The sequence below is a fragment of the Pan paniscus genome, chromosome 13, assembly GCF_029289425.2.
Source record: "Pan paniscus chromosome 13, NHGRI_mPanPan1-v2.0_pri, whole genome shotgun sequence".
In the NCBI taxonomy this organism is placed as follows: Eukaryota; Metazoa; Chordata; class Mammalia; order Primates; family Hominidae; genus Pan; species Pan paniscus.
The window spans coordinates 56,906,371-56,933,553 of record NC_073262.2 but is presented as its reverse complement, the minus strand read 5'-3'; the positions used below and the strand labels follow the sequence as shown (position 1 = coordinate 56,933,553).

At 33.8% G+C, this 27,183-nt stretch overlaps 1 protein-coding gene across 8 annotated transcripts in view; it reads right to left on the bottom strand.

Moving 5' to 3' along the window:
* Window positions 1-27,183, bottom strand: part of GALNT13 (polypeptide N-acetylgalactosaminyltransferase 13) — a 1,108,472-nt gene that overhangs the window by 188,476 nt on the left and 892,813 nt on the right. For all 8 annotated transcript variants that reach the window (XM_063595199.1, XM_055108593.2, XM_055108595.2 and 5 more), the window contains 4 exons: window positions 20,494-20,660; window positions 19,794-20,001; window positions 16,718-16,888; window positions 3,560-3,677 (listed from right to left, as the gene is read on the bottom strand). In XM_063595199.1, coding sequence (XP_063451269.1) covers window positions 3,560-3,677; window positions 16,718-16,888; window positions 19,794-20,001; window positions 20,494-20,660 — 664 coding nt within the window. The remainder of the gene's footprint in view (window positions 1-3,559; window positions 3,678-16,717; window positions 16,889-19,793; window positions 20,002-20,493; window positions 20,661-27,183) is intronic.

Here is a 27,183-nt window from a genome sequence, read left to right as displayed (position 1 = left end):
TAGCCTATAAGAGGAAGATAAGATTATAGATGAGAGAACCATCTCAGAATTGTGGAGGAAGCTTGTATTTGCATGTTAGCGTCTTTTTTTCTCCTAATAATACCATCAACTGTTAGGTTCGTTATGTTATGGAGAGATGAACCTTAATGAGGAGGTAACAGTATGGTATTTAACAGCACAGTCCCTGGTGTCAGAATGCTGCGGGTCAACTCTTAGCTATTCCACTTACTAGCTACTATAAATACTAATAGTCACTATTATTATATGCCAAGGATCTTTCTCCTAAGGTTTCAAGAGATTTTTAAACACTTTGAAACTGTATTTAAATCTGTTGTCTTTAAAAGGTTGGAAACATCCTCCTTAGGAAGTCTACAGCTTTCATAAAATTTTCAAATGTCTTTAAGTACAGCGATCAAGTGATATGTTACAAATAAGTCTTTGCAATGTATTCCTTTGGTTTGGCTTAAAATACCTTGGGGTGAGTCAGAATCTTAACATTTTGCAAGCCCTAAATATTTCTATCTTCTTTACTTAGACTAGAACCTATGTAGACCACAGCTACAAAACCACAATAACTTCACTATTATTATAATCACCTTTTTACAGTTGAGTTCATGTCCACCTATACTCACATGACAGAGACAAAAAACCTCACACATAAATTTATAAAGGAAATTATCATATTTTCTTGACAATAACACCTACGCATCTCTGTCATAGGAATGCAGTTCTTTGAGAGCAAAGAAGCATCATGCTTTACTCATCTTTGTAAAGTCAGCACCTGGAAACGTATCACTTGCTCAATGTATGTTTGTTGTGTAATGATTGAGCTGGATATTAGATTCAAACCCTGTGATTATAAATGCTCAACATATTCTCATTTAGTCAAGTCATGAAATTAAAGAGAGATGAGTGGTCTCAATCTTTTGTTAATGCACTGTTCTAGCATTTTTCCTTATCAATGTCTACCTCAGCTACAGTACAAACTATTAAGCAAACATATTCATGTCACAGAGAAGAAAGTAAAACATAAATTAAGAGTCTAATAAAAAGCAAAATGCATATTTTGTTTCTATTAAAGTCATATGGAAACTAAAGATAATAATACATTTTAAAACACTTGATATTGTTTTAAAATAGTCACTGATAAGTATTTTATTTCCTAATAATCCCAATAACCAATCACAGAAAACCTCCTGTGTCATTTTTGAGGGATTTGATTATTCTTACAGCCTCTAGCTGCATTCCTTCTGTACCCTTGGTATCTGCATCATCTATCATATCCTCAAGTCTTCCTTTTTATACATTTATACCTCTGTTACATTTCCTGATCAGGTCCTCCTTGTTTATCATATTATTCCACTAAATTCTTTCTGAATTCTACTTTCAACCAGTTAGATAAAGAGCATCCCTCCAATCTGGGAGATATGTGATAAAAGTAACAGGAGTACATTGGCAGAAAATCAAGCTTAACAGGTAGGGAGGAAAGAGGTGAATTCTAATTTTAGGAAGACAAGAGAAAAAATAGCAAGAGGATCCTATATAGTAGCAGTCTTTCTGTGTTGATTTTACTTCTTACGTAACCCAGCATAGCACCCGAAGAATATCAGTTAATGAATGAGTAAATTCTCTCATTATTACTTCTAAGAATAGAAGCAAATTATTTCTAAACTTTTTTTATTTTGAGACGGAGTCTCGCTCTGTCGCCCAGGCTGGAGTGCAGTGGCGCGATCTCGGCTCACTGCAAGCTCCGCCTCCCGGGTTCACGCCATTCTCCTGCCTCAGCCTCCCGAGTAGCTGGGACTACAGGCGCCCGCTACCACGCCCGGCTAATTTTTTGTATTTTTAGTAGAGACGGGGTTTCACCGTGTTAGCCAGGATGGTCTCGATCTCCCGACCTCGTGATCCGCCCGCCTCGGCCTCCCAAAGTGATTTCTAAACTTTTGAATATACTGATTTCTTTTCTTTTTCTGTTACCTCTTATTTCTTTCACCATAAGAACCATAACAGGTAATAATTTTGGGTTCTTAAATGTCCTCAAAATTTCTGCAAAGATTTACTGTCCATGGACCTGAAGGCAAGAAGATATTCCTGAGTGTGGTGCTGAGTTTGGTTTGGCAAGTTTCATGAGAATATAAGCATATAGACAAATGCAAAAATAATAAAATTCCATTAACTAAGGTTTGTCTCAGACATCTGGCTATCAGGAAAGTTTACAGGCAAAATAGTAATATAACTAGGCCATCCTACTGATTTTAAAATAATTTATCCAAGTTCCACTGAATTCTACAGTAGAGAAATTCAAGGTAACTCATTCTCAAATTTTAACATTTTCTTACACAACATCACACATATTTATATTATGATAATGAAAAACAAACTTTACTTTTGAAATGAGAAATTAAAAGGCATAATTTTTAAACTTCATAGATAAATATATCTAAACTCTAATAATTTTATTGTACAAATATTTTGGGCGAAGATGGAATGTCTCATATATTTTACACTGAAGCTGGGTGTGGTGGCTCATGCCTGTAATCGCAACTCTTTGGGAGGCAGAGGGGGGTGGATTGCTTGAGCCCAGGAATTTGAGACCACCCTGGGCAACATGGCAAAACCCTGTCTCTACAAAAAATAGAAAAAGAAAATAGCTAGGAGTAGTGTTGCACACCTCTAGTCCCAGCCACAAGGGAGGCTGAGGTGGGAGGATCACCTGAGCCCTGGAGGTCTAGGCTGCAGTGAGCCCTGAAATTGCACCACTGTACCACTCCAGCCTGGGTGATGGAGATTCTATCTCAAAAAACAACAACAACAATAACAAAAAACACTCACAAATAGTTTACACTGAATTTTAGGTAGAAAAAAAAGCAGTGATTTGAAAAACAAAACCACTATGTTAGTGCTTATCAATTGCTTAGCATGAAAGAAAACTTATGTGTTCATTTTTAAATTTTTTGAATATAACAAAATATTATTTAAATTATTATTAAACATTTCCTAATAACATATTTGTAAGGACTTATTCCTCAATTTTTATTTACGTGGAAGGCCATTTATTAAATGAAGTTGCTTTATTCAAACTGACTTATCCAACAATAATGTTAGTGAAAATGGTCATACTACTTGCAGAATTATCCAAATTCATTTGACCACAGTTCATTCTTAAAGTTTTCTGAGAACAACCTGAGGCAGTAGTTGCAAATTCAGATTACATAAATACTTCCAAGTTTCAGTTCAAAAACACAAAGTGATTTTATAGAGCAACACTTTATTAAAAAATAAAACCCTTCTTTATTTCAGCAATTGAAAGTCCTAATGTATTTTTACTGTGAATAAAAACATTATTTTTGAAAACAAAAATTACCTATAATTTCCCATTTAGAAGTAAATATTGCATGCAATAGGGCTCTGTCAAATCTAAATGTGAATTAAGATGACCAATTGATCAGTAATTTGCATCACTCAGCAAAAATGATTTGACAGTAAATTACTGGGTCTGGTATGTGCATGCTACAGCATTGTATGTTCAGCGTCAAAAAATAAAATAAAATGCAATTACCCTAAAAGACATTTCAAGATTCTCTCCACCCCAGATATCCATTCCTGCATCGTAAGTTCCTATCTCTTCAAAGTAGTTTCTGTCAATAGAAAATAGGCCACCAGCCATAGTAGGGGTCCTAGTTGAAAAAAAACAAAAAGAAAAGAATATCTTTTGAAAACAATGTGTGGAGTTTAATGAGACTGTAGCACGTATTTTTGAGACATTCTAAATATTTAAAAAATCTCAAACTAAAAACACAAAGTCAAGGTGTAAGAAGTTTTAAAATTAAGAAATAGCATTTTTTTCACATTTTCTTTAAAACCCATATTAGTTTTTGTTTTTTTTTTACAGGTGATCAAATAGATAGATGAAAGTGACACTGGCCATGGAAGACTGGTACTTCTATATTCCCTCTGAAAATCATAGCGAAGAGAGGTTTCTGCCCTTTGCACTGTCCTTGAAGTGGTTAGCTGGTCATGAAACTATCAGGTGTCAACTTAGGTCACATAATGTAAATCATTTTTATGTAAACTCTAGAAATCTGTGGACATGGTTTCACCATGAAAAGATCCATAGCCTATTTAAAAATAAAAAAAAATAAATTCTATAAAATGTTTATAGAAAATAAGTATCTAGTGATAGTTACAAAGGTATTTTTTAACATAAGGGCTTTACATCTAATTGTTTATTCTTCTCTTTACTAATTAAAATGATAGAATTAATCATCTAATTCTATGGATAAACATATATCCCATAGGATTTATGGGATTTCTGTTATTCAGAGGTTTGAAAGGACACTTCGAAGGGATTCTAAAACTTTTTTCTAGGAATAAATGCCTTTTGGTTTTCACGTTCAAAATTCCTCCATGGGAGCTGATAAGTCAGATGTGAAGTTTTTAAAAGATTAATTAGTTGATAATTTAAAAGACAAATTAAAGACAATGGTTAATGAGTGAGCTACACAAGTCTTTCTATATAAAAGCAGTGCAAATTAGAGGTTAAAAAGAAGATTGTAGTTGTTCACAAATAGATCCATAATGGCAATGACGACTTTTGAATGTTAGTTGTAATATAGTGGTTTGTAACCTTCAAAGCACAAAAGCAGTATCTGAGCCACCTTTAAAAAAAAAGATGGGCATGTTTAATTTCCACCCTCCACAGATTTAGATTTAATTGGCTTGGGGTGGGGCCCGACTTTGGTATTATATAAAGTTTCTATGTATTTCTAATGTACTGCCAAGGGTGAGAAACTGCTATAGAAACTTAGATTTGGAATGCTCATCTAAGTAGTCTGTGAGGTTGTTAAAAACCAAATGTTTTGCTTTTGTCAAAATTACATTCTCCTCTGCCAAAGGTTATGCTCATGTTTTAATTAAACAGAATTGTTCATTGAAAAACCACCAAATAATATTGCACTTGGACATCTACCATATTGCAAAGTTCTCTATTTCTCCCAGTGCTCTCACTGTTTTATGCTCAGGTAATTAACTGTCCATCAGTTGGAGTAGCAGAGCCTTGCTTAGTCTCAGAGCTATTTTATTACTTTTCGTCTTGCTGGGTTCCTATCATGAACAGTATCATTGACCTTCTGAGTTATAATGAGAAACACTAACAAAGCTAAACAGATGGTTATTAGGAAGTAGCCATGACCCTCACCTGATGTGGGTTTTGGAACACTATGGCAATAACTATATAAGATATTACAGTGCTGGAGAGTCTATTTGATAAAATTAGGAACCAATATTGCTGCAATTATCCTATCATAATGTAACCAAATGCTTAATATTGTTAAGTGGTGCATTTTTAATAATCAGTTCAGAGTGCCCATCTACTTATCTACTTACTGATAAAGTACTGGCACATTTTAATTTAAATAACATGTATTGAATTTCGGCTTACAGTTGGTCATCATTCTTCTATGTGAGAAATGTATAAGTGGCTATTTATACTATTGAGAAAGACTCAAATAACTTTTACTTATGCTTGAAAATAATAAAAATAATAAGATAAAATTACAATTCTTCAAGAAACTCCTGTATTTTCTGAAGACAGATACTCCTGGATAGTTTTTTTTGTGTTTGCAATATCAGTTAGCTCTCTCAGATTGGAGACTGTGCCTTATAATGTTTAATACCTATAGCCATAGCCAATGTTATGCAACACATTCTGTTCTAAGTTAACTGCCCTGTAATATGCCTAATAAAAATATTTACATATGCCCATGTGCACCTTAAGTGTTCAGAGCATCTAGAAAATGAAAAATCTTGATTATGGTTAAATTAACTGAAATTATTTGCTTTTCAAGGTTGTGTCTAAACAATGTCAAACCAAGCAACCCAACAGTCAATTGAACGAGAGGGGAATAGTCAGCTCAATGACTGTGAACACTACCTACCACACATAGTAAGTAGGAAAGATGAACTGAGTTAACAGAAGTAAAGCACTTAACACAGTTCTCAACACATAACCAACAGTTAATAAGGGTAGGTAATTTATCTTTGTTGTTGTTGTTATTGATGTTAATCATTTAAGCAAAATCCTTGCTGTCCTTCATTTAATTTGGGCTCCTCTCTCTCTATATACCCTCACTTTAGGTTTCAAAACCATTTAGAACTACCTCATATCCAAGATGTTGACTGAAATTTGCCTCAGAGCATAACTTCTTACTCTTTAACCCCTCCTATTTTCATAAGAAGTCATTTTATCCCTTATTGGTGATTATGGTTCCTTAGTTAATCCATAGTCTCACATTAATAACAACTTTCAGGAATTTCTTCTTGCCTTCTTCCAATCCATTTCCAAGGCTCTGCCATGTCAGCAAAACACTAGCTTAGGAACTTTGGTTCTCTGTGCTTGCTTTTCTGCAATTTCCAATTATCTCTCTCGCTTTTTTTTTTTTTAAATTTTGGTGCTTGGGTGAATCTACCTTTCACTTCATTTACTTCTGCTATTAAGACACTGGGAAAGTAATAAGATGTGGTTAACTGGTTATAGGACAAGTCCACATTATTGATTCTCTGCTTAATTCACAAACTGCTAACAATCCTGCTCTCTATTTGTTTACCTTATTTTTAACTGAGTTTTTTTTTTTCTTTTTTTGAGACAGGGTCTCACTCTGACACCCAGGCTGGAGTGGTGTAGTGGTGCAATCAGATTTCCCTGCAGCCTCGACTTCCCAGGCTCAGATGATTCTCCCACCTCAGCCTCCAGAATAGCTGGGACTACGGGCATGCACCACCATACCAAGCTATCTTTTTGTATTTTTTGTAGAGACAGAGTTTTGCTATGTTGCTCAGGCTGATCTTGAACTCCTGGGCTCAAATGACCTGCCCACCTTGGCCTCTCAACATGCTGGGATTACAGGTGTTAGTCACCACACCTGGCCTGAGTCTTTCCAAAAGTTTTGGACTCTTCTCAACCATCTGGGGATCAAGGAAATGCATGAAATCTAAATTCTCTCAATCATGAAATCTAAACTCCTTCAATCTCTAGCTCAACATGTTTAAAAATGTGTCTTCCTCATGGCCTCCTCTCTCCTCCTGTCTCATAGAAAAGAATAGCTCCTTTCCTCTCATTGTGGGCTAGCATTCATGCTTGTGGCCTCAACAGACTCCTGACTACTCTTTCAGGCCCTTGCTCATCGACTATTAACATTTATGTTTTATGCCTTGGATTTCTAGATTGTTCCCTTGAGCTTACAAGCCTGCTGAATTAAGTTCTATCCTAAACCAAAAAACATTTTCATTCCACCTTACTACTCTGTTAAACTAGAGACATATATTTTCTATTCCCTTCCCTGGTAACCTTCTTGAAAGGATGCTTTCTACATACCCCCTTAGCAACTTTTAACCTTCAACTAGAAGCTAGATCCTGCTCCCGCCTCTACAATAACTTCTTTCTGAAAGGTCCCCATTGATTCTGAACTCCAATAACCTGTCCTTAACTTTTTCCTCTGAAAGTATATAGCACAATACATCAGGCTTCCTGCTTGAAATCATTTTTGTTTCTAGCTCCTATTGCATTGTTCTGTAGAGGTTTCCCTTCTACTAATCTGATTGTTAATTTTATGATTCTTATTGACATCCCCTTCCCCTCCTTTTTCCTTGCTGTCAGACTTTGGACAAGCTCTTAGTTTCATATCTATCACGTGGGTGCAATATACCATTATAATATTATTTTGTGGATATATGCATTTAATAATTTCTTCTCTCATCTGAAATTAGTCCTCCCAAGGGTCTCTCAGGGGCACTTTTCTCCTTCTATGCTCTTTATGTGGGTAAGATCAGATCATTCATCACATACCTTTCACTGTCACCTTTATGGTTCACTCCTAAACTGTGTTTCCATACTTGTTTCCTCTGCATAAGTTGTGCTTTTGCAGTTACTCGCTAGATGATTCCTCCAAAAAACTCCTTTGACTCTGTTCAGTGTGTACATCATAGACCTGAAAATTTGCTACTTATCTGCCTCTCTTTTAATGTCTTATATTTCTTTCCAGTCTCTTAATATAAAATGAAAAACCACATTTTTTGTGCCTAATTCAATTATTTCCAAAATACTTCTTTTTTTTCTGAAGTATTTTTGACTCATCTCTGTTATCATAGTGATACTTTTAGTCTTCTATGTTTGCTAATAATGGGGTCCTCTTAGATGCTAAGATGCTTAGATGCTGAGAGGATCTGGATGCCTCTAGATTCTTCTGCTTCTGAAATTTATCCTAAAAACCATAGCCAGATTAATTTCTCTAAATCGATGATCCTCTAAAAATGTTAATAGATGTTCAAAAATCTATGTTAAGGAAATAAATCTAGCTTCTTATCCTGGCATCAGTAATCTAGCCATTTGATTACGAGGGATCAAAATAAACAATGGGGCTACCCAACGAGCTCCTCTCAACCCCCTTTAACTATTTCCCTGCATGTAAAGTGTTTAGCTGTTACTGGTAAATGCTTTACATTTTTGTGCCTTGGTATATTTGTTCACATCCATTGGTCACCTGGATTTTTCTTTGAAAACTACCCTTATATGTTCAAATTTGATTATTCTTAGTCTAATACAAATGTTATACACTCTAGGCAGCCTGCCTTCAACACCACTGCCCCGTCCCCCTGCTCCCTCAATCAAGACATATTCTTCCCCTTCCACCTTCTTCTATAAGCCCTTATCACTGTGTATCTCAAGGAACTGGCCATTTCTTATTGTATATAGTATTATATTTATTTGTGTACTTTTCACCACTTCTATAAGCATACCCAGTACATTGGTTTAATAGTATTAGACTATTAATGGATATTTACTGAATAACAAACAAATGAGTAATGTATCTCTATAGCCACAGAACAATCTATTTGAAAGTTAAAATTATCTGCAATTTTATTTCTGAAATTCCAAAAATGTTCTTTGCTCGCACCTGCTAAATTGATGAGTAACAAAGATGATTTCACTAATTGCAAGATTTTCAAAGGCTCTATCATCTAATAGGAGTTTTAGGGGTTGAGTTTGATAGTATTTTATTTATTTATTTGGTTAGTTATACTTTGAGACTGGGTCTCACTATACTGCCCAGGATAATCTCGAACTCTTGGCCTCCAGCTATCTTCCTGTCTCAGGATGACAGGTGCATGCTACAGTGCCTAGTTTGTGATAGTATTTTAGAATTTAAGATATGAAGCTTTGTAACTATGTAAAATAGTAAAAGTCTCAAAAAAGTATGCATTTGACATGGAAAAATGCTGGAGTTTTTCACCAGAAGTTGGTAAATCAACAGAAATTGTGACAGAATACATTTAATTATTCAGTAATGCTAAAATATAATGTCTGTATTTTCACCAAGAAGACAACATATCCTGTATTTCACGCTGGGATAATCACCCTGTATAGAGGTAATGAGACCCCAAGAGGCAGCCAAATTTAGTTGTTAGAAGTCTGGACTTCATAGCTAGATTGGATTCAAACCCCAGCCCCACAGTGTTTGACTGTCATTGAGTCACTTAAACTCTGTGCCTCAGTTTCATCACCTATAAAATGTGGATCATGTGAGTTAATACATGTAACAGTCTTGACACAATACCAGCACAAAGCTTATAGTATACATTTTAGATATTATCTATCAAAAAAGGAGAAACATCTCTGTTTACCAAGATTATAAGTTGCTTCATTTTTATTGTTTTCTGGGTCCAATTAATTTTCAGATATGTAATATTTCAGAGCTCTAAAATCCCTACAGTTTTGGTCAAAAAATTTAGTTGCAATGTGTTTAAGTCCCTTGTTCAAGGACCCCTAACTAGTTGGTAGCATGGATAAAAAAGTCATCTTTCTTTCTTTCTTCCTTTCCTCTCCTCTCCTCTTCTCTCCTCTCCTTTCCTTATCTATTATCTATCTATCTATCTATCTATCTATCTATCTATCTATCTATCTATCTATCTATCTTTTTCCATTCGTCCATATACCTTATACAGCAAAATAATTGGGGGTAGTTAATTAGAAATACATTTTTCCTAGCGGGGAGTGGTGGCTCACGCCTGTAATCCCAGCACTTTGGGAGGCTGAGGCAGGCGGATCACGAGGTCAGGAGAACGAGACCATCCTGGCTAACACGGTGAAACCCAGTCTCTATTAAAAATACAAAAAATTAGCCGGGCGTGGTGGCGGGCGCCTGTAGTCTCAGCTACTTGGGAGGCTGAGGCAGGGGAATGGCGTGAACCTGGGAGGCGGAGCTTGCAGTAGGCCAAGATGGCGCCACTGTTACTCCAGCCTGGGCGACAGAGCGAGACTCCATCTCAAAAAAAAAAAATAATAATAATAAAATAAAATAAATTAAAATAGTACATGTTTCCTGATTTCAAGCTCCATGTTTATGTACCATGTTTTCCTGTGAATTTTTGGACTGCCCTTCATAAACAATTTCAAAGTTCTGGAAACATCATTCCTTCTATTTTTTTCTTTGGATACATCAGGATTGTATTTAATCTTACTTGGCAAATAATCAAGGGCCTTGGAGGAAAAACTCCTAAGAATGTTTGAGAGACCACAGCTTAGTTCTAGGCTATTATTTATAATGTTCAAATAACACAATATCTACACTGTTAGTATTTAGATCTGTGTTAATTACATTTTCCATAGATTATAAAATTAATAAAGATAAGTAATAAAAATAAGGTTTTTTTACATTTACAAATATGAGCATGAATAGGTGAAATCTTCACGTCTGATTTTTTTAAATTATAAAATCTAATGGCTTTATTAGGTTAATCATTTTGTAGGTTTAGGAACCCAAAGGAAATGAAATGCTATGAGTTTCTCTCCTTTCTTCCTTATTCTATGCACTATAACCAAAATAGAAAGCAGAGGAAAGAGAAAGGAAGCAGAGGCACAAATGCTTTTATATCAGAGTGATGAATAATTAAATGCTGAATGTAATTAAAGTTTTTACTGATAAAAATGGGAAGTTTGGTGGATACCGCACACTATTACAATCATCTGAACCTGTGTTTGGGTATGAAGATGTGGCTTTCTGTAGAGAAGAAATTGTTACTTTAAGACTTTATGCTGGCTTAGGCTCTAGACATGGAAGCTTACTAAAATCCTGCAGAGTCGATGAAACACAAACAATTTGTGTCATTTTTAAGGAATAAGAAAAATATAATGTTCTGCTTAGTATGGGCAAATGATTTGTTTTGTGCCAAAGAACCCACTTACCAATAAGCATGAGAATCAAATACTTAAACTTGTGCTTAAACATCTATATTTCCAATAAAGGAGTAGTTATTTTTTTCCCTAAATCCTTTTTAATAATTCCTAGGACCTGATAAAACCCTAAGCTTCCACAAGGATGTAGAGTAATTGGTGCAAATTTTAATCTTTCATTGTACTTTCATTTCATGCTCACGAGGGATCAAAATAAACAATGGGGCCAGCTGGGATCAGATGTCATAAAATATTTTGGTTAATGTGACAAAATTATTCAGTATATAAATGTAATATTTAACTTAGCACTCTAGTTTTCTAGAGTTTACTCTAGTTTTCTTCTCATCCCAACAGGCTGCTAAGAAAGTCTCACAAATTATCCCCTAAACTATTAGAAAGTAATATAATATAAAAGTACTCTTTCTTTCATAGAATATACATTCAAATATTTTTATCTGAGGAGATAATTTTTTACTTCTCTCAATCAACATACATTAGATTTTAACAGGAGTAAGCAAGAGCATTGACTAGTTGAGCATTCCAAAGTTAGTTATTTCTTTCAGTCTTTGTTCTGCTCACAGCGTTGACCTTTCCCTGTGCTGTTGTTTTCATATCTTTTATTTTATAGAAGTGTTTTAAAGGCTTTGGTGATATCTATTTCTGTTTCTTTCCTGAAATGCAAACGTATATTATGGTTGGATTGAGAAAAGTCTAATACAATCTGATAAAAATTAAGAAGTAAATTATTTGTTACTACTAAATATAAGAAACTTTGTCTTATATTTGTATAAGATGTTAAAGAGTAACATTTGTGTTTTTAATTTATTATACTTAGTGAAATTATAAATTGATTCAGTGATAATATTTTTGGGGAGGAATTAAATTGGCAGAAGGTGTCAGGAATATTAAAACAAATTTCATATTCAAATGCATAATTCTAAAGCAATCACTTTGTATGCAAAAACTAGGTGAAGAAATAATTGATAAAAAAATTGAAGTGCAAACAAACTCTTGATGAACTTTAGTCAACAAAAAAAATAGAGAAACATCGTAAGTAATTGAGACATTAGCAGCCATTAAAACCTATGTGGGGAAAAATAATGGCATAGAAAAATATTGATGATATATCAAATTTACATTGTAGAGAAATTGAATAGAAAAGCCTTAGAAGCAAATACAACCAAATTCTAAAAGAGATGGCTCATTGGTGTTCTGCTTCTTCATTCTTTTGGGTACTTGTCACATTTATTTTGCAATATTTATATGTTACATTATCAGATATAAATTTAAAACCTAATTCATATCAAGGACATTGCTCATTTCAATATTTTATAGCACTTCATGAGTTAAGCAAAGCAGGGAGAATAATTTTCCATTTTATAGTTGAGAAGACTAGGTAATTTCTCAATTGGAGGAGCTTGAAATAAAACTAGATCCTCCAAGGCTAGTTTCAATGCTTCTTCTATGATCACACTAGAATGATAGAGGAGATAATATATGTGAACATTCTATGAGTTTTTCACAATAAAATACAATTATAATCAGAGATACTAATGATGTTATTTGATTTATTTGATCTTCATAAACTCCTAATTCTAATTGAGTGAAAAATAAATGCATGAAATCAACTGAATGTCAATAAAAAGGAATATAAAATTAGGTAAAATAGGTCTGAAATAAAAACCAATAACATTTATGTTTGATTTATTACTATATCAGAATTAAAAGAACATCTAAAACTCTTTTGTTTTACTTTAGAAATATACTCAACATGGCACTTGAAGTAAAAATGAAGGCAGTCATATTAAAAATATTAATGATGATTAAAGGTAAAAGAGTCCATAAGGTAAGATGTGAAGGGTGAAAAAAGTTAAATTCACTTGGAAATTACCAGTAGGTTTTTCATTTAAAAAATCTATTTTAATCAGTGTGAAATTAAAGTGGAAATGAATATCTTCATAATTATTTATTGAGGTTCACTTACAGGGCATAATTAAGAGACTAAAGCAATCAATAAGACTTAAGCCAGGCTCCTTTCTAGAGGTCCACACCACTTTAGTAGTAGACATAATTATTCCTGTACATCCACACTTGGACCATTTACACTAGACTCTTTCCCTCATCGAGCATACCTGTGGCCAGTGCCAGACAGTGAGCAACTTTACAGCATAGGTAGCCTTATCCATGCTTGTACGTGCAGAACTTAGCACAGCACCCAACAGTTTGTATGCATGGAATACAAATAGAACAGTTTGTATGTTTGTTTTTGTATGGAATCAAACTTATTTCAATAGCCTAAACCAAATCACCTCCCATTTGTATGTGTTAGGAAAAAATGCATAACTCATCCCCAAATTAATTAAATGATCTAGAGTATTATTTGCATTATCAAGTAACTTTGCTACTAGTTGCCTACTCTATTAGGTAATGTATATGCATAGTTATACAGGGGTGATATGCTTGATGAGTTTCAAACTCAGCCATTTCCCAGGCAGTAGCCTCTAAGACCAGGGTCAAAACTTTAAAAGATTATAGCCAGATAAAGATAATTATATAAAGTGGATTTGTTACAATAAATATATTTTCCCCCTTTCCTCAAGACACAGGTGCAGAGAAATATTTCTTCAATTTCAAGAATATTGACAAATGTCAAATGACCCTCAGCCTCAGAGCCAGGAACATAATTAAGAAGGAGTTGTGGAGATTGGGATAAGTTTTCATGCCATTTCTACATGGGCAGTTTCTACTAAACTCCACCTGATGGTGCCAGGTAAGAATCCTGGTCCATTGTAGCAAGATCTTCTGACTTATTAGTAGATGGAAATCCAGATTTTTATTTAAAATATCTCATTTTTAAAGTGTTGGTAATTTTTGAAAATGTAAAACACTATGTATGCCAAATAAAACACTTCTACAGAGAATATTTGGTCAAAACGTCCTAGTTTATGACCTCCAGTTTAAAAAGTACTATTTGTTGCACATATAATTGAAATATTTTTGAAAAGTCATATAATTTGATTATTAAATGTCAAGGAAAGTTTACTGATTAAAGGAAACTATATATTACTGATTAAAGGAAAATATATATTCGTAATTATGTATATTATTCCATAGTTATAATATGAAAATTAACAAGTATTTCACAAACTCCATTTATTATGAAAATGAAAATACCAAAGCCCAGAAAAATAAGAATGACCATGTTAAGCTTTACTTTAGATGTAGTATAACTGATTTAGGTCACAAGTTCAACTTGGCTTTCAACGTAAGCAGATGCATGATTGTATTTCTAAATGATGACTAGCCAATTATGGTGACTACAAAGTTCTGTCATAACTGACATTTTAAATGAAGCATTCCACTAAGAAAACTAAAATTTCAGCTTCATTTTCATCACTTTAGCTATTCAGAATTCTGTTAATCAAGTAGGAAAAAAATTGTCTTCAACATCTAGAATGATTTATCTATTTGTACGAATGTGAGAAAAATGATCACATCTTCAAGCAATAGATTACAAGTAGAAGGAACGTTCACATTACAGCTATGCTGATGAAAATTACCTGCAGGCTGTTACAACCGAACCCATGAATTAATTAACCTTTTGCCACAAAAATCTAGAAACTTCAGCAAAGACTGAGGTTTCTCTGTTTCTCTCGCTTCAGCTTCCTCAGCATGTTAGAAAATAAAATGATGTGCAGTTACTGCAGCAAACAAAATATACTGAGATTTTATCAGATCTCATATTACTGTAATACAACCACATAAATTATGGTTAAAATATAGGAAGTTAGATGATTCATCTTTTGTTTTAGTTAATGAAAGATGAATAATAATGATTGATTTCTACATAGATCTTTATTTTATGAATGAGATCAGTAATTTCTTACTGTGAATGCTGGCTACCTCTTAGTTATCTTCCGTTTGACTCTGTGAGAACGTAAATAAAGCATGTTTTTTGCCAATGTGTTTTTTTAAATGAGTATAAACATGCCTTCTTATAAACAGCATTTTCAAATGAATAAAAACATTATCTATATGTAAATGTATTGGTCAAGCATTCTGATAGTTTTCACTTGGAATCTAAAGTTTAAAAATCAGCTAACACTAAATGAAAACAATTTGGGAAAATAGAATATCTAATAAATGATGGTAACATGAGCCACTATATTTTCCCAGTTTGTTAAAGGTAAGTATCAATAAGACTTGGTGAATTTGAAGATTATACAAGACTTAAGACTACTAAGTTACATATTAAATACTGACAGGATAACTTACATGACTTTATACAAATGTTAGAAGTCACATTTTATTTTTCTCTTTGATGTAATAGATCTTCTTTAGAAGTTAACATCCCTAATATTTAATTGTTCAGTAACAAATACCTTTAGCCATTCTCTTCCATTAGCCTATTTTTAGAGTTTAATTTTAATTAATTCTTTATATAATTAAGTAGGTGACAATAGATAAGTCATCCCTTCAGTAGGTTACCAGACATTCTTGTTCAGATCATGGATTTTACATACAGTAAGTCTTCACTTAATGTTGTTGCAACTTTAAGTGAAATGACAAACAAAAGGTCCTCGAGTAACATCCTTTAGTTCAATGTCCTTCCATTATAAGATTGATGACAGTGTTTTTGTTATTTTGTTTAAAGTTGCAGTTTCCAAGAACCTGTTGACAATGCTAAGTGAGGACTTAAAGTGTATGTTTCTAGAATGTTAGGGTATTTCTCTCATGTTCCAAAGGAAGGATGATTTGCCAAATTCATCTTTAAAGAACTAAACTAGTGAATACTTCCGAAAGTATTTTTCAGGAAATCGATTTTTAGTTTCAGGTAAGAGGTCCACAATGTGTTTAAGTAGGAAGATGATACTTTTGTGTTAATAAAGTGGGTAATGCTTATACAGACAATTCGAGATGTATATGATATTTTTTATTACAAGTAAGCACATATTTTACTAGTCAGTATTTCAACTTAAGTAGTATTTGAAGTAATTTGGGATAATAAGCCCTTCATAATTTTGAATACATTAATATTTTCCAAATGGACCTATGGAATCTATAAGGAAGATAACCTTTTAAAGGTGGTATATTTAGAATACTTACCAAAACATTTTTGGCTATTTCAGTTTTGAGAACATTTCTATTATAAATCTATACTTTAAGGTAAGACACACATTTACTTGAAGTGTCAAGGCTAGCACATTTCTGTCACATAGAAAATTCACAGTAAATATATTTTGAATACAAGAATACATAAACTTTCAAAAGATATTTAGCATTTTTGCCAATACTTAAGTTTGCCTATACTAATTTAAATTAGATTTAATATTGTCATTGATCCTTATATGATTATGTAAAGGTCATAATGTATATGTATATTGAATAATAAGGATACAATTAAATAATTAAACATTAGAACAGAAATCTATAATATTCCTTAATTTTTAGGGGGATATACATAATCTTCAAGAGATATGATCTACATACCTGACAGGTAATGTTCTGTCTCCTTTCCTCCTGTCCATTTCTCTTTGGGGAACAGGATACCAGCGGAAATTCAGTTTCCAGTTAAAACCCCCATAAGTCATGTCTGACCCAGCCATATATTCAAAAGTATCATCACTAATCACATCAATGATAGGGCAGACAACCGTTTTCCTGCAGAGAAATTAAAACCAATTTATAGACACATGATAATTAAAATGTTACATTATCTTCTTCAAACTGATTATAGCTGATATGAGGAAATTTAATTATTTTGTTACTTTAATATGCCTTTAGCTTCATTTTATCCTATTAGTCCATGGAATTATTTCCTTTGACTACATATTCCTTACAGTTTACTTTATGCTATCTTTCGAAATATAAACAAGTTTATTTCCAAATGCATTCTAAGTACTAACTCAGCAAGATGAGCAGGGTCTATTTTTGATAAAACCTCCACCCACAGCATGATTAGTAGAGCTGCTTTGAGATTATGCATCATTTTAGCTATAATCCATTGAAAAGCAATAGCATTCAGGGAGGTAAGAAGGGATGATGGCAAATTAGATCTGGTAGTTTGCATTTCAAGTAGGGTACGTTAGTTTAGAGCGTTCTGAGAACATCTTCATGGAGAAAACACCTACTAGGAAAAACAAACAGAAATCAACAAACAGCAACAACAAAAATCATAATCCGTCAGTATAAGTAAATGTTTCCGATGAAAGATGATAGGGTCATGACCGTTTCTGAGTAAAATGTCCTCAAATTAAGAGTTTACATGTATAATCTAGATGATAGCTTAAGATAGGGAAAGATAAGCAACTTTAATCTCTGGTGTTTTATTTATTTATTTATTTATTTATTTATTTTGACAGAGCCTTGCCCTGTCACCCAGGCTGGAGTGCAGTGGGGAGATCTCAGATCAGTGCAAACTCTGCCTCCCAGGTTCAAGCAATTCTCCTGCCTCAGCCTCCCAACGTGCCTGCCATCATACCTGGCTAATTTTTGTATTTTTAGCAGAGACAGAGTTTCACCATGTTGGCTAGGTTGGTCTCGAACTCCTGACCTCAGGTGATCCACCTGCCTTGGCCTCCCAAATGCTGGGATTATAGGTGTGAGCCACCGCACCTGGCCTATCCCATTTTTCTTAAAGTAAGAGCCAAAAGGTTGGTGTTCTTAATGGTAGCTTTCTATGGTAGAAAATTTCATTTGGGAAAATCATTAGGTACACTTTTAATCCATGTTGTGCCTTCTCTAATTCTTGATCTAACGCCTGTACATTTATTTTATTATGGGACCAACCTTCTGTGATTTCCACAAGTAAATGTTCAGGCCTACTCAAATTGTATTGGTTGTAGCGAATTCTGAAGACCAGAGTTGGTTTTTCATATTTGGTAGAAGGTAAATACACAAATAAGCTTCTCAATCATCCCTAGATATGAAAAGCACGTAAATGTCCATTATTCATACTTGTTTTGTAACACCAGTTTCACCAATACTCATTTTCAATTGAAGTCTTATATTCCACACAACTGACCAGAGCCTCAACTTATCTGCAATCAACAAGACTCCTCTAGCCTTGGAAAACCTTCTTAGTGACTCTGGACCCCAGAAAAATCAACATTTTTCTCACTTCCTTTATTAGATTTAATGATTTAACTTGTGAGGAGAAGAAATTAGGTCTAAAAATCTTGAACAGACTGTCTATTTAGGATAGTTTTAAAATTTATAATCAGGACAAGACAATAGGGTTCATCATATGCAAATACAGTGCAATTATGTTGTTAGATCAAAAAAATAAATAGCCTATGTATGACCATATTGAAACATTAAAAGCTCATTCAGTTGAATATGAAACACATGTGGAAAAAAAAAACAACATAATATACCAAAATTTGCCAGGAAATTCACTTTTAAGTTCATTTTACTTTGCCAGTCTGATTGTCCTGTGGGTACTGTACAATACACAGAGTGGAAAAATGTTATTAGCCATGTACAACACTCTATGGACTAAAAGGTTCCTACTGCTTTCTTCAACTGCTGTGCTTCATTTTACTGACAGCTTCCATCCATCTTCCTGGCAAGTACCAAATCCTGCTGTTTAAGTGATGTGGCTGGACTAGCTCAGACTAAGTAGCTCCTATCTTGAGTGTCTAATTAAAAATGTCAATTCTAGAAGGAATTTTCTACTATAGATGAAATGACTATGCAAGTATGGTGTTATGTAATGTTTTGTTATTGTATCAGATGGCATTCAATGTTAGTTATCTTCATTAGGTATTTAGAAATTATACTCTCTTATCACCAGTGTTTATAAATATTTGCTAAAAAATGCTTGTACTTCATCAACAACAGAAGGAATTGCAGGTATGTATAAGGATTCTTAATTTCTGTAAGTGTTATTTATTCAATTTTCCAGATTTCAAAATGTGTATGTATAAGGTGACAATATTGTTGAAATAATTAAACATATTCTTATAGCTGTGCTCTTATGTTTCTTTTTTTAATTATAATTTTTTCAGTGCTGTGTGTGTGCATGTGTGTGTGTGCATTTTTAAGACATTCCAGGTGAATTTGAACTAGACTGACTAAGGGTGCTCTTGTAGTTTACAGAACACTGGCAGAGAACTGGAAAGAGCTAAATTGTTGTTCCCAGCACTTTCAATGACTGGAGCAAGTTAGATGTAGCTTCTTTGTTCCTCCTCATTATGAGTTATAGATAAGAATATCTACAGTACCTACCTCACAGGGTGGTTGTCAGAACACAAAAAGGTGCTTTGAAAATGTGCTTTATAACACAATTATACTATTTTAGATTATATTTATTTCCTTCACCTAAAAAGTAATTTAACACGTTTTTATTATTTGAATTGTTTCACTATTTCTTAATCAACTATCTATGTCCAGCATGAATACGGCAGTCTTATTTATCAAGCAAGTGGGAAAACTTGCTTTTAAGAAAAGCTATAAAATAAACCTTCTAAAAATAGAAACTTGGAAGAGAAATTCTGATGGACATCTGGAACTGTCCTAAGAGGTTCAGTCATAACCCAGGCAGACAGAACACATAAATTCTTACCTGTCTTCCTTTATTCTTGCCAGCAAAGGCTCCAGCCATCCTAACGTGCATTCACAGTGTGCATCAAGAAAAGTTATGACCTGCCCTTTTGAAGCAGCTGCTCCTCGAAGACGGGCACGTATTAACCCAGAGCGTTCTTCCATCCTAATAATTTTTACTGGCACTTCTAAATTTTTCACGTAATTCTCTAATGTCAACTTGAGAAAATCTGTAACATGTATAAGAATTTATAAGAAAAATTTCTGATACTGTTTTAAGAAATAGCAGAGATACTACCAAGATGGAAATTCAACACACAGAAATGGTGGCCAATTCCTATCAGTATTTATTGCCTTAGATATAAAATAATAGAGATTTCATTAGTTAATTAATGTCAAGTATCCATAAAATCATATGAGAATGCTCAATAATATAATCAATTGAGTTGGAAAAAAAGATATATTTTTGAAAATCATTTTGGCTGAAATTTTAGGTTAGTAAGAACCATATAGAATCATGAGAGAAAGTGAAAGAATTAGTTATTTGCTTCTAGAGTTGGCATTAATGAGGTTATTGATGAGAATCTGATAGGCTGTGGCAGGGCTAGTAAAATTATAATGCAAATATAGATCATTGCCTAGTTATCTTTTTGGCCATAATAAAGCTTTCTAATACAAAACAAAACAAAACAAAAAAACAAAAACAAAAAACCAGTTTGTACCTCTTTCACTGGCATCATCTACCAAGATGACCTCTGAGAGTAGATAGTGTGGGGAACGATTTATCACACTGTAAACAGTTCTAAGGAGAGTGCTCCAAGCTTCATTATGAAACACAATGACTACACTTGTGTTTGGAAGTTCATCAGGGTAGACTTTTGTCTTACATCTTAAAAAGAAAAAAGAAGAGGGATCTTAATAAATGCATTTTTTATCCTGATTATTATAAAAAGAAATATCCATAATAACACAACTTCAGACTTGAAAGCCCCTTACTAAGGAAATGTTTTATGAATATCTAAAATCATTTCCCTTTTATAAGTGCTGTGAGTAATCAGTTGGCATTCTGAAAATTAAATATGCATAATTACTAATATTTTTATTTTAACTCCTGCAGGGAACAAAGCAGCATGATTTCTACAAGTCTAAGAAAAACCTAAGAAATATAAAATAACATTCCGAAACTGGTAAAACAGGTACAAACGAGTTCATTTAGTGAATATAATTTTATCATTTGTTAATAAAAATATATAACTCAAGAAGTCATAGGAACATAAACAGACACGGGTCCAAAGGGTTTTGAAGTATGTAAAACAGATTTTTCTGTTCTAAATCTAGTCATATATGCTTTTAATTCCATTTGAGGATGCTATAAACAATGTCTACTTCCAAGGAAAGATTTAGGTTTCCTTTAGATTCAGAATCTACTAAATGCATCCTGGCCTCTAAAATTTCCTTATGTTTTGGAGATCAGGAAAGGGAATGGACTACCAGCATTTCTCAAACCGTAATGTGCATAGTCATTGATATGGAAGTGCTGGGAAGGTAAGAGCGTGGTCCCTTTAAATGACAGGGAAGAAGGGAAGGGAAGTGCTGGGTAGAAGAGGGCGTGGTCCCTGGCTAGGGCTCCACCCCTACAGACCCTGGGTGAGGACAGGCATTTCCTGCCCAAATGTTGCATTTCCCAAGACCACCCTGGCCTGCCATCCTGTGCCTATAACCATCCCCCCTCCACCACCCCCAGACTCTAGAAGGCAGACACACAAGCTGCTGGACGTCCAGAAGAGCAGATCTGCCCAAGAAGACACAGATAGCTGGATGAAACAGACAGCTGGATGTGGAGAGGAGCAAGTCAGCGGAGGAAGGCACGGGCGGCTGGACATGGAGAGGGATGCACCAGCAGGCACCGGCAAGCCAGCAAGCCATTGACCAGTAGGAGGAGGTGAAATTTGGCTGGGGCAGTCAGAGGAGACAGCCCAGGCCGCTGAGGTGCCGGACTCCAGGGGAAAACCTTCCCACTCCATCTCCTTTCTGGCTTCCCCCATCTGCTGAGAGCTACCTCCACTCAATAAAACCTTGCACTCATTCTCCAAGCCCAAGTGTGATGTCACTCTTCCGGTACACCAAGGCAAGAACCCCGGATACAGAAAGTCCTCTGTTACAAGTCTGTTACAAGGACATAACAAGGTAGTGACAAGGTAGAGGGTCTAATTGAGCTGGTTAACACAAGCTGCCTATAGATGGCAAAATTAAAAGAGCACACGGTAGCACGCTCCCACTAGGGCCCTAAACACTGCTGTGGGGTCGGAGCCCCACAACCTGCCCGTCCGTCCATATACTGCCCTAGAGATTTGAGCAGAGGGGCACTGAAGAAGCAAGCCACAGCCCCATCACACGCTGTGTGAGGGGGAGAAGGCAACTTTTCCCATTTCAGCATCACCTCGAGATTTATTCAAATGCAGATTCTAATTCACTAGGTCTAGGGTGAAGTTTCTGCATTTCTGAAAAGCTCCCAGATGATTTAGAGGCTGCTGGTCCCCTGAGCACACTGATTAGTAAGGGGCTACACCATAATTATTACTACTTTTAGAACTTAACATTTTGAAAAATGTTTTTGACTTTGCTTATAAATCCAAATAATTCCAGATTTTTCTTTTCAAGCAATCAATCAAGGTACACTTGGATCAATGATATGTGTAGTGCTGTAGGTGGTGATCCCAAATTTAACAGGCTGATGTTTGTTGCTCCCATCAACTCGTCAACATTCAGGCATTTCTGTCATGTCATTTTAAGTCAACGTGATTACAGATTATTAAAAAATGTCAAAAGGTTTCTGGAGCAGAAACAGAAGTTTATTCACCTGAGGTTATTTTTTCATGTAAAATATTCTGAAGAGCTAATTAGTACCATAATATAAACTGAATCAGATACCTCTTGCTAATTATGAATGGGTTAATGCATGACACATACAGCATTGTTGAAATTAGTTTCCTTCACAAGGGAGTTAAAAAAATACAATAAAATGTGGAAGATGAAGGCATATAATAGATACTTGATTGTGTACCAGTTAAGATCTTCATTATTTTTTAAAACCGTCTAAAAGATCACCTACCCAATAAAGTCTTCTGCAATATAGCCAGCTAAAAATGTCCATTTACCTCAATTACAACATTTTCCAGCATACATTTATTTGAAAAAGATTTATTAAGCATCTATAATACAAAAGATACTGTGCATATAAGAAAATAAAAATGTAAGGCATGGGAAAAGTAGTTGGATTTATTGTCATCTCTTTCTGGTGGCAAGATTCAAAAGATTTCTATGAACTTCATCATTTGACTTGTATCTCCAAGTAGCTCATCACTAAATAACCTAGAAAGTCATCTTGGTAAATGAGAGAGGGTTCTCTCTACCATTTTCCTCAAATTTCCATTCTTCTGCCTCATTAAAAAAACCTAATCACTTTCAGCATGCAAAGCCAAGAGTAAGGTAAAGATCATCATCCTCCTCAAAGAAGTACAGCTAGAAAAACAGGCTAAAAGCAGTCCAACAGCCAACAACTAGTGGCTTCACTCAAGGATTACAGTGAATAAAGTCTACTCAGCATCATTTTTTAAAAAAGATTTTTTCAATCAACATTTTTTGTATGTTACACGAAATGCCAACAATTAAATAAATGATTTAAAATGTCAAACTAAAAGCAGATATTTCGATCCAGCATCTTAAAGTACTTCTATCAAGCTTTACTTTGTGATTAAAAAAATCCACTCACAAATGTTACCTTTATATTCATTTTATGTGTCAAAATTATAATGAATTAGTTTACTGTTAATGTAGCTATCATGTTTACTTAGAGAAAACTTCCACTGTCATTATTTAATGTAGCATAAAAATAAAATAGGGCTAATATTTTAATTAATTCTTCCTCTTCTTCCTGTGTAAACAGTCATTCATCAAAGGGTAAAATGGTTCAGTTATGGGGGATGAATAACTTCTGGAGATCTAATGCACAGCATGGTGACTATAATTAATAATACTGTATTGTATACTGTAGTTGAAATATACTAAGAAATTGATCTTAAGAGTTCTCACCACATCAAAAAAAATCATAAAGATGTGAGCTGGCAGACGTGTTAACTTGATCATTTCACAATGTTTATGTGTATCAAAACATCAAGTTGTATACCTTAAGTATATATAACTTTTAGTTGTCAAATATACCTCAATAAAGCTGAATAAATAAAGTCATTCAGCAAAGAAGACTCCTTCTGTACTATTAAAGTGACACAAATTAGTTCTTTTCTATGTCAGTTTATCTAGTTATCTTAAATGCATAGATTTATATAAGCAAGAGTTATGATTTTCATTATTTCTGATGAATTTGTGGTACAATGAACTGGTATTATTGTCTGTATTTTACCAAAGTTAATGTTCCATCTATGGGAAGATATGATTTTATCTACTATTATGAAAGAAAAAAATGTGGTCAAATTATAGCACAATGCTTTCTTATCACTAGAGTCCATTTAATACTTAAATAGAGCTTACAGAAAAAGCTTTTAAATGAATTTGGACTTAGATTTCTATCAATATTGTTATGCTTGACTTATGAATCAGTCACATCATTTTCCTGTAGATTTGAAGTTTCTTCCATGTATTTAAGCTTTCTCTGCCTTTAAATAGTATTGCTTATCATATGAGGGGCAAACATTTAGCATATAACTCAAGAAATCTAAAACAGTGTCAACCTCTTGTGGATATCTTCCTTGGTACTATAAAGCCCTGCTTTTTAAAGTTTAAGGTGCAAATGAATTATGTGCGGATCTTGTTAAAATGCAGATTCTGATTCAGTAGATCTGGTATGAACTCATGATTCTACATTTATAATACCATCCTTGGTGGTGCCAACACTCCTGCTCCTTGGCTGACATGATAAGAAAAAAGCCATATAAATCAGTCAGCTGTTGATTAACAGGCAAATGTAGGATTGTAATGATGCCTCCAATAACAAATCTTTGTTTAATCATATAAAATTTAATTCTTGCTGTTCTTTCATATCTTGTTCTCTTCAGACAATAACTTTTTGTTCTAATATTGAACAATAATGTAATATTTTTGAAAAAATAGTGAATGACAATTAAACTCAATACATGCAGTACAAAGAGTACACATAATTTAGATGAAGCAATGGCTATATGAACAGCTGTGACCATGTTTGAAAAACTCATGCTAATTTCAGACACATAAAATGAAAAAACTGCACATCTTAACACATGTGAATACAATAATTTCTTTTGTTTAGACAAGAAAATGCATTTAAAGTTTTGTGTAAAAAAACCTTTATACTATATGTTATACTATATATTATAAATAATATCTAATATGTTATATATAATATTACATATATATATATATATATAAAGCTGGCAGAGTTTTTAACTCACTGTTATTTCCGGAAACAATTCAAAACAAACAAGAACAACAACATGAACAAGGAACAAATGATGGAAGTGGGGATAAGTACTTAAAATAAAACAAATAGATAGAACTTGGCTAATAATCTATTCTACTTGAGACAAGACAATTTGTTCTTTGTGATATGAAAAGGATAATTTCACCACTTTTCACCTCAGTTTTTATATCTTTTACATAATAAGATTAAGGTAGGCAATCTCAAAGGTCTCATCTGAAATGTATGGTAGACATTCCTTGGTATACGCTGCAGAGTAAAGCTCATAATCTCCACATGGTGGAACTGGAAAGGACTTTCAAAGTTGGCTAATTCAAAGTTTCATTTCACAGAATACAAGTCTCAAGCTGCATAGTTCTTTCAGTACTATAATAAAGTAGTAATGATAATGCAATAAAAATAATTTAGTAATACTAATGATTTCTGCCTGAGATTCTTTTATAATGCTATATCAAAAGTTTTAAATGACATTAATTGTAAAAAAATTAATTGGAAAAATTAGAAACAAATAAAGCATATTAAAATGTGCCTTAATCTTGCATTCAAATATATATATCGTTATATCAGATAGGAAAATACCAATTTCCCTGGGATCACTTCATTAAAACTAAGTATAAAATGTCAGCTTGAATTGAAATTATGTATATTTAGACCAAATAACCCTTTTAGCAACATGTCTTATGAAGTTATTATTTGTTTTCTTTTATGTAAACATCTAAATGGGATTAGCAAAATTGACATTATTGTAGAGCACAATGTATATGTAATTAACTTTGAGAGTAAAAGTGGCAGATGGCAATAGCAATTTTCATCAATTTGAAAGGAATATTTGATGTCCAAATTAAGAGCCTGAAATCTGGTATTCCAGTGAAATCATAAGCTTTATCATGGCAACAGTTAACACTATATTGACATGCTGAATTTGTAATACTTGCAAGGAAGTGAAAGTTTATTTTTTTAATTCTATGATAATATATCTGTGGCTCTTAATCTTGGCTGGACATTGGAATTGTCTCATGAGCTCAAAAAACTATAGGTGTGAGAGTTTCTGTCACAGAAATTCTGATTAAAGTGTCTGAGTGTGTCTACAGGTGAAAATATTTTTTAAAAACTCTTTGGAAGTTCAAATGTGTAGCCAAAGTTGAGAATGGTTACTCAAGTACTTTACCATAAAGATAGACTCTTCGAAACATGTAAAACCTTTAGGCTTATGCCAACATTTTAAAATATGATGCATGAGGTTAACATGTCTTTGTGTGTTTATATCTTATAAAAGTAGGAAGATTACCTTTATGTCATATAAAAGCAAGAAGACAATATTTACTGTCACGAAAGCAGGGAAAGTCAGAAAGTCTTCTCCACTTCTTTTATAATCTCTTCTGTCATCTGGATGTACACTAACGCTGTTCTAATGGTCTATTAGCTGTTGATTTATAAATACATAAAAAATAAATCCAGCTGATCTACTTTGGAAAGAATATGGAGGCAGAATCATATTTCCAATGTCTGTAACATAGCAATACAGTGAAATAGTATTCCTATTTATCACTTTTTCCCTAGGCTATGCACACATTACAGAAACATAAACTGTTACAATTTGATTTTATCCTTTCAAAACCATATTGATGTTTTCGGATAAGCTACTGAACACAACATGCCACATCAGAGAAATAAAAATTGACTATAAGATGAGAATGTGAAATCACAAAGGATCCATGATTACACAGTGATTTAGTTAGACACAATCCATTCAGGACTCCAAACAAAGGCTGTCAACACTGGAGTTTGCATGACTTGTTGGACTGCTGCTCATTGAGCCAGTGGTTGCCTTTTACTACCTCAGTCAATGAATATTAATAACACTAATTAAAATAAAGACTTGCAATGCAAGTCCTCTATATATTTTAAGAGCTATGAGAATTGCAGAATTATGTGTGGTTTC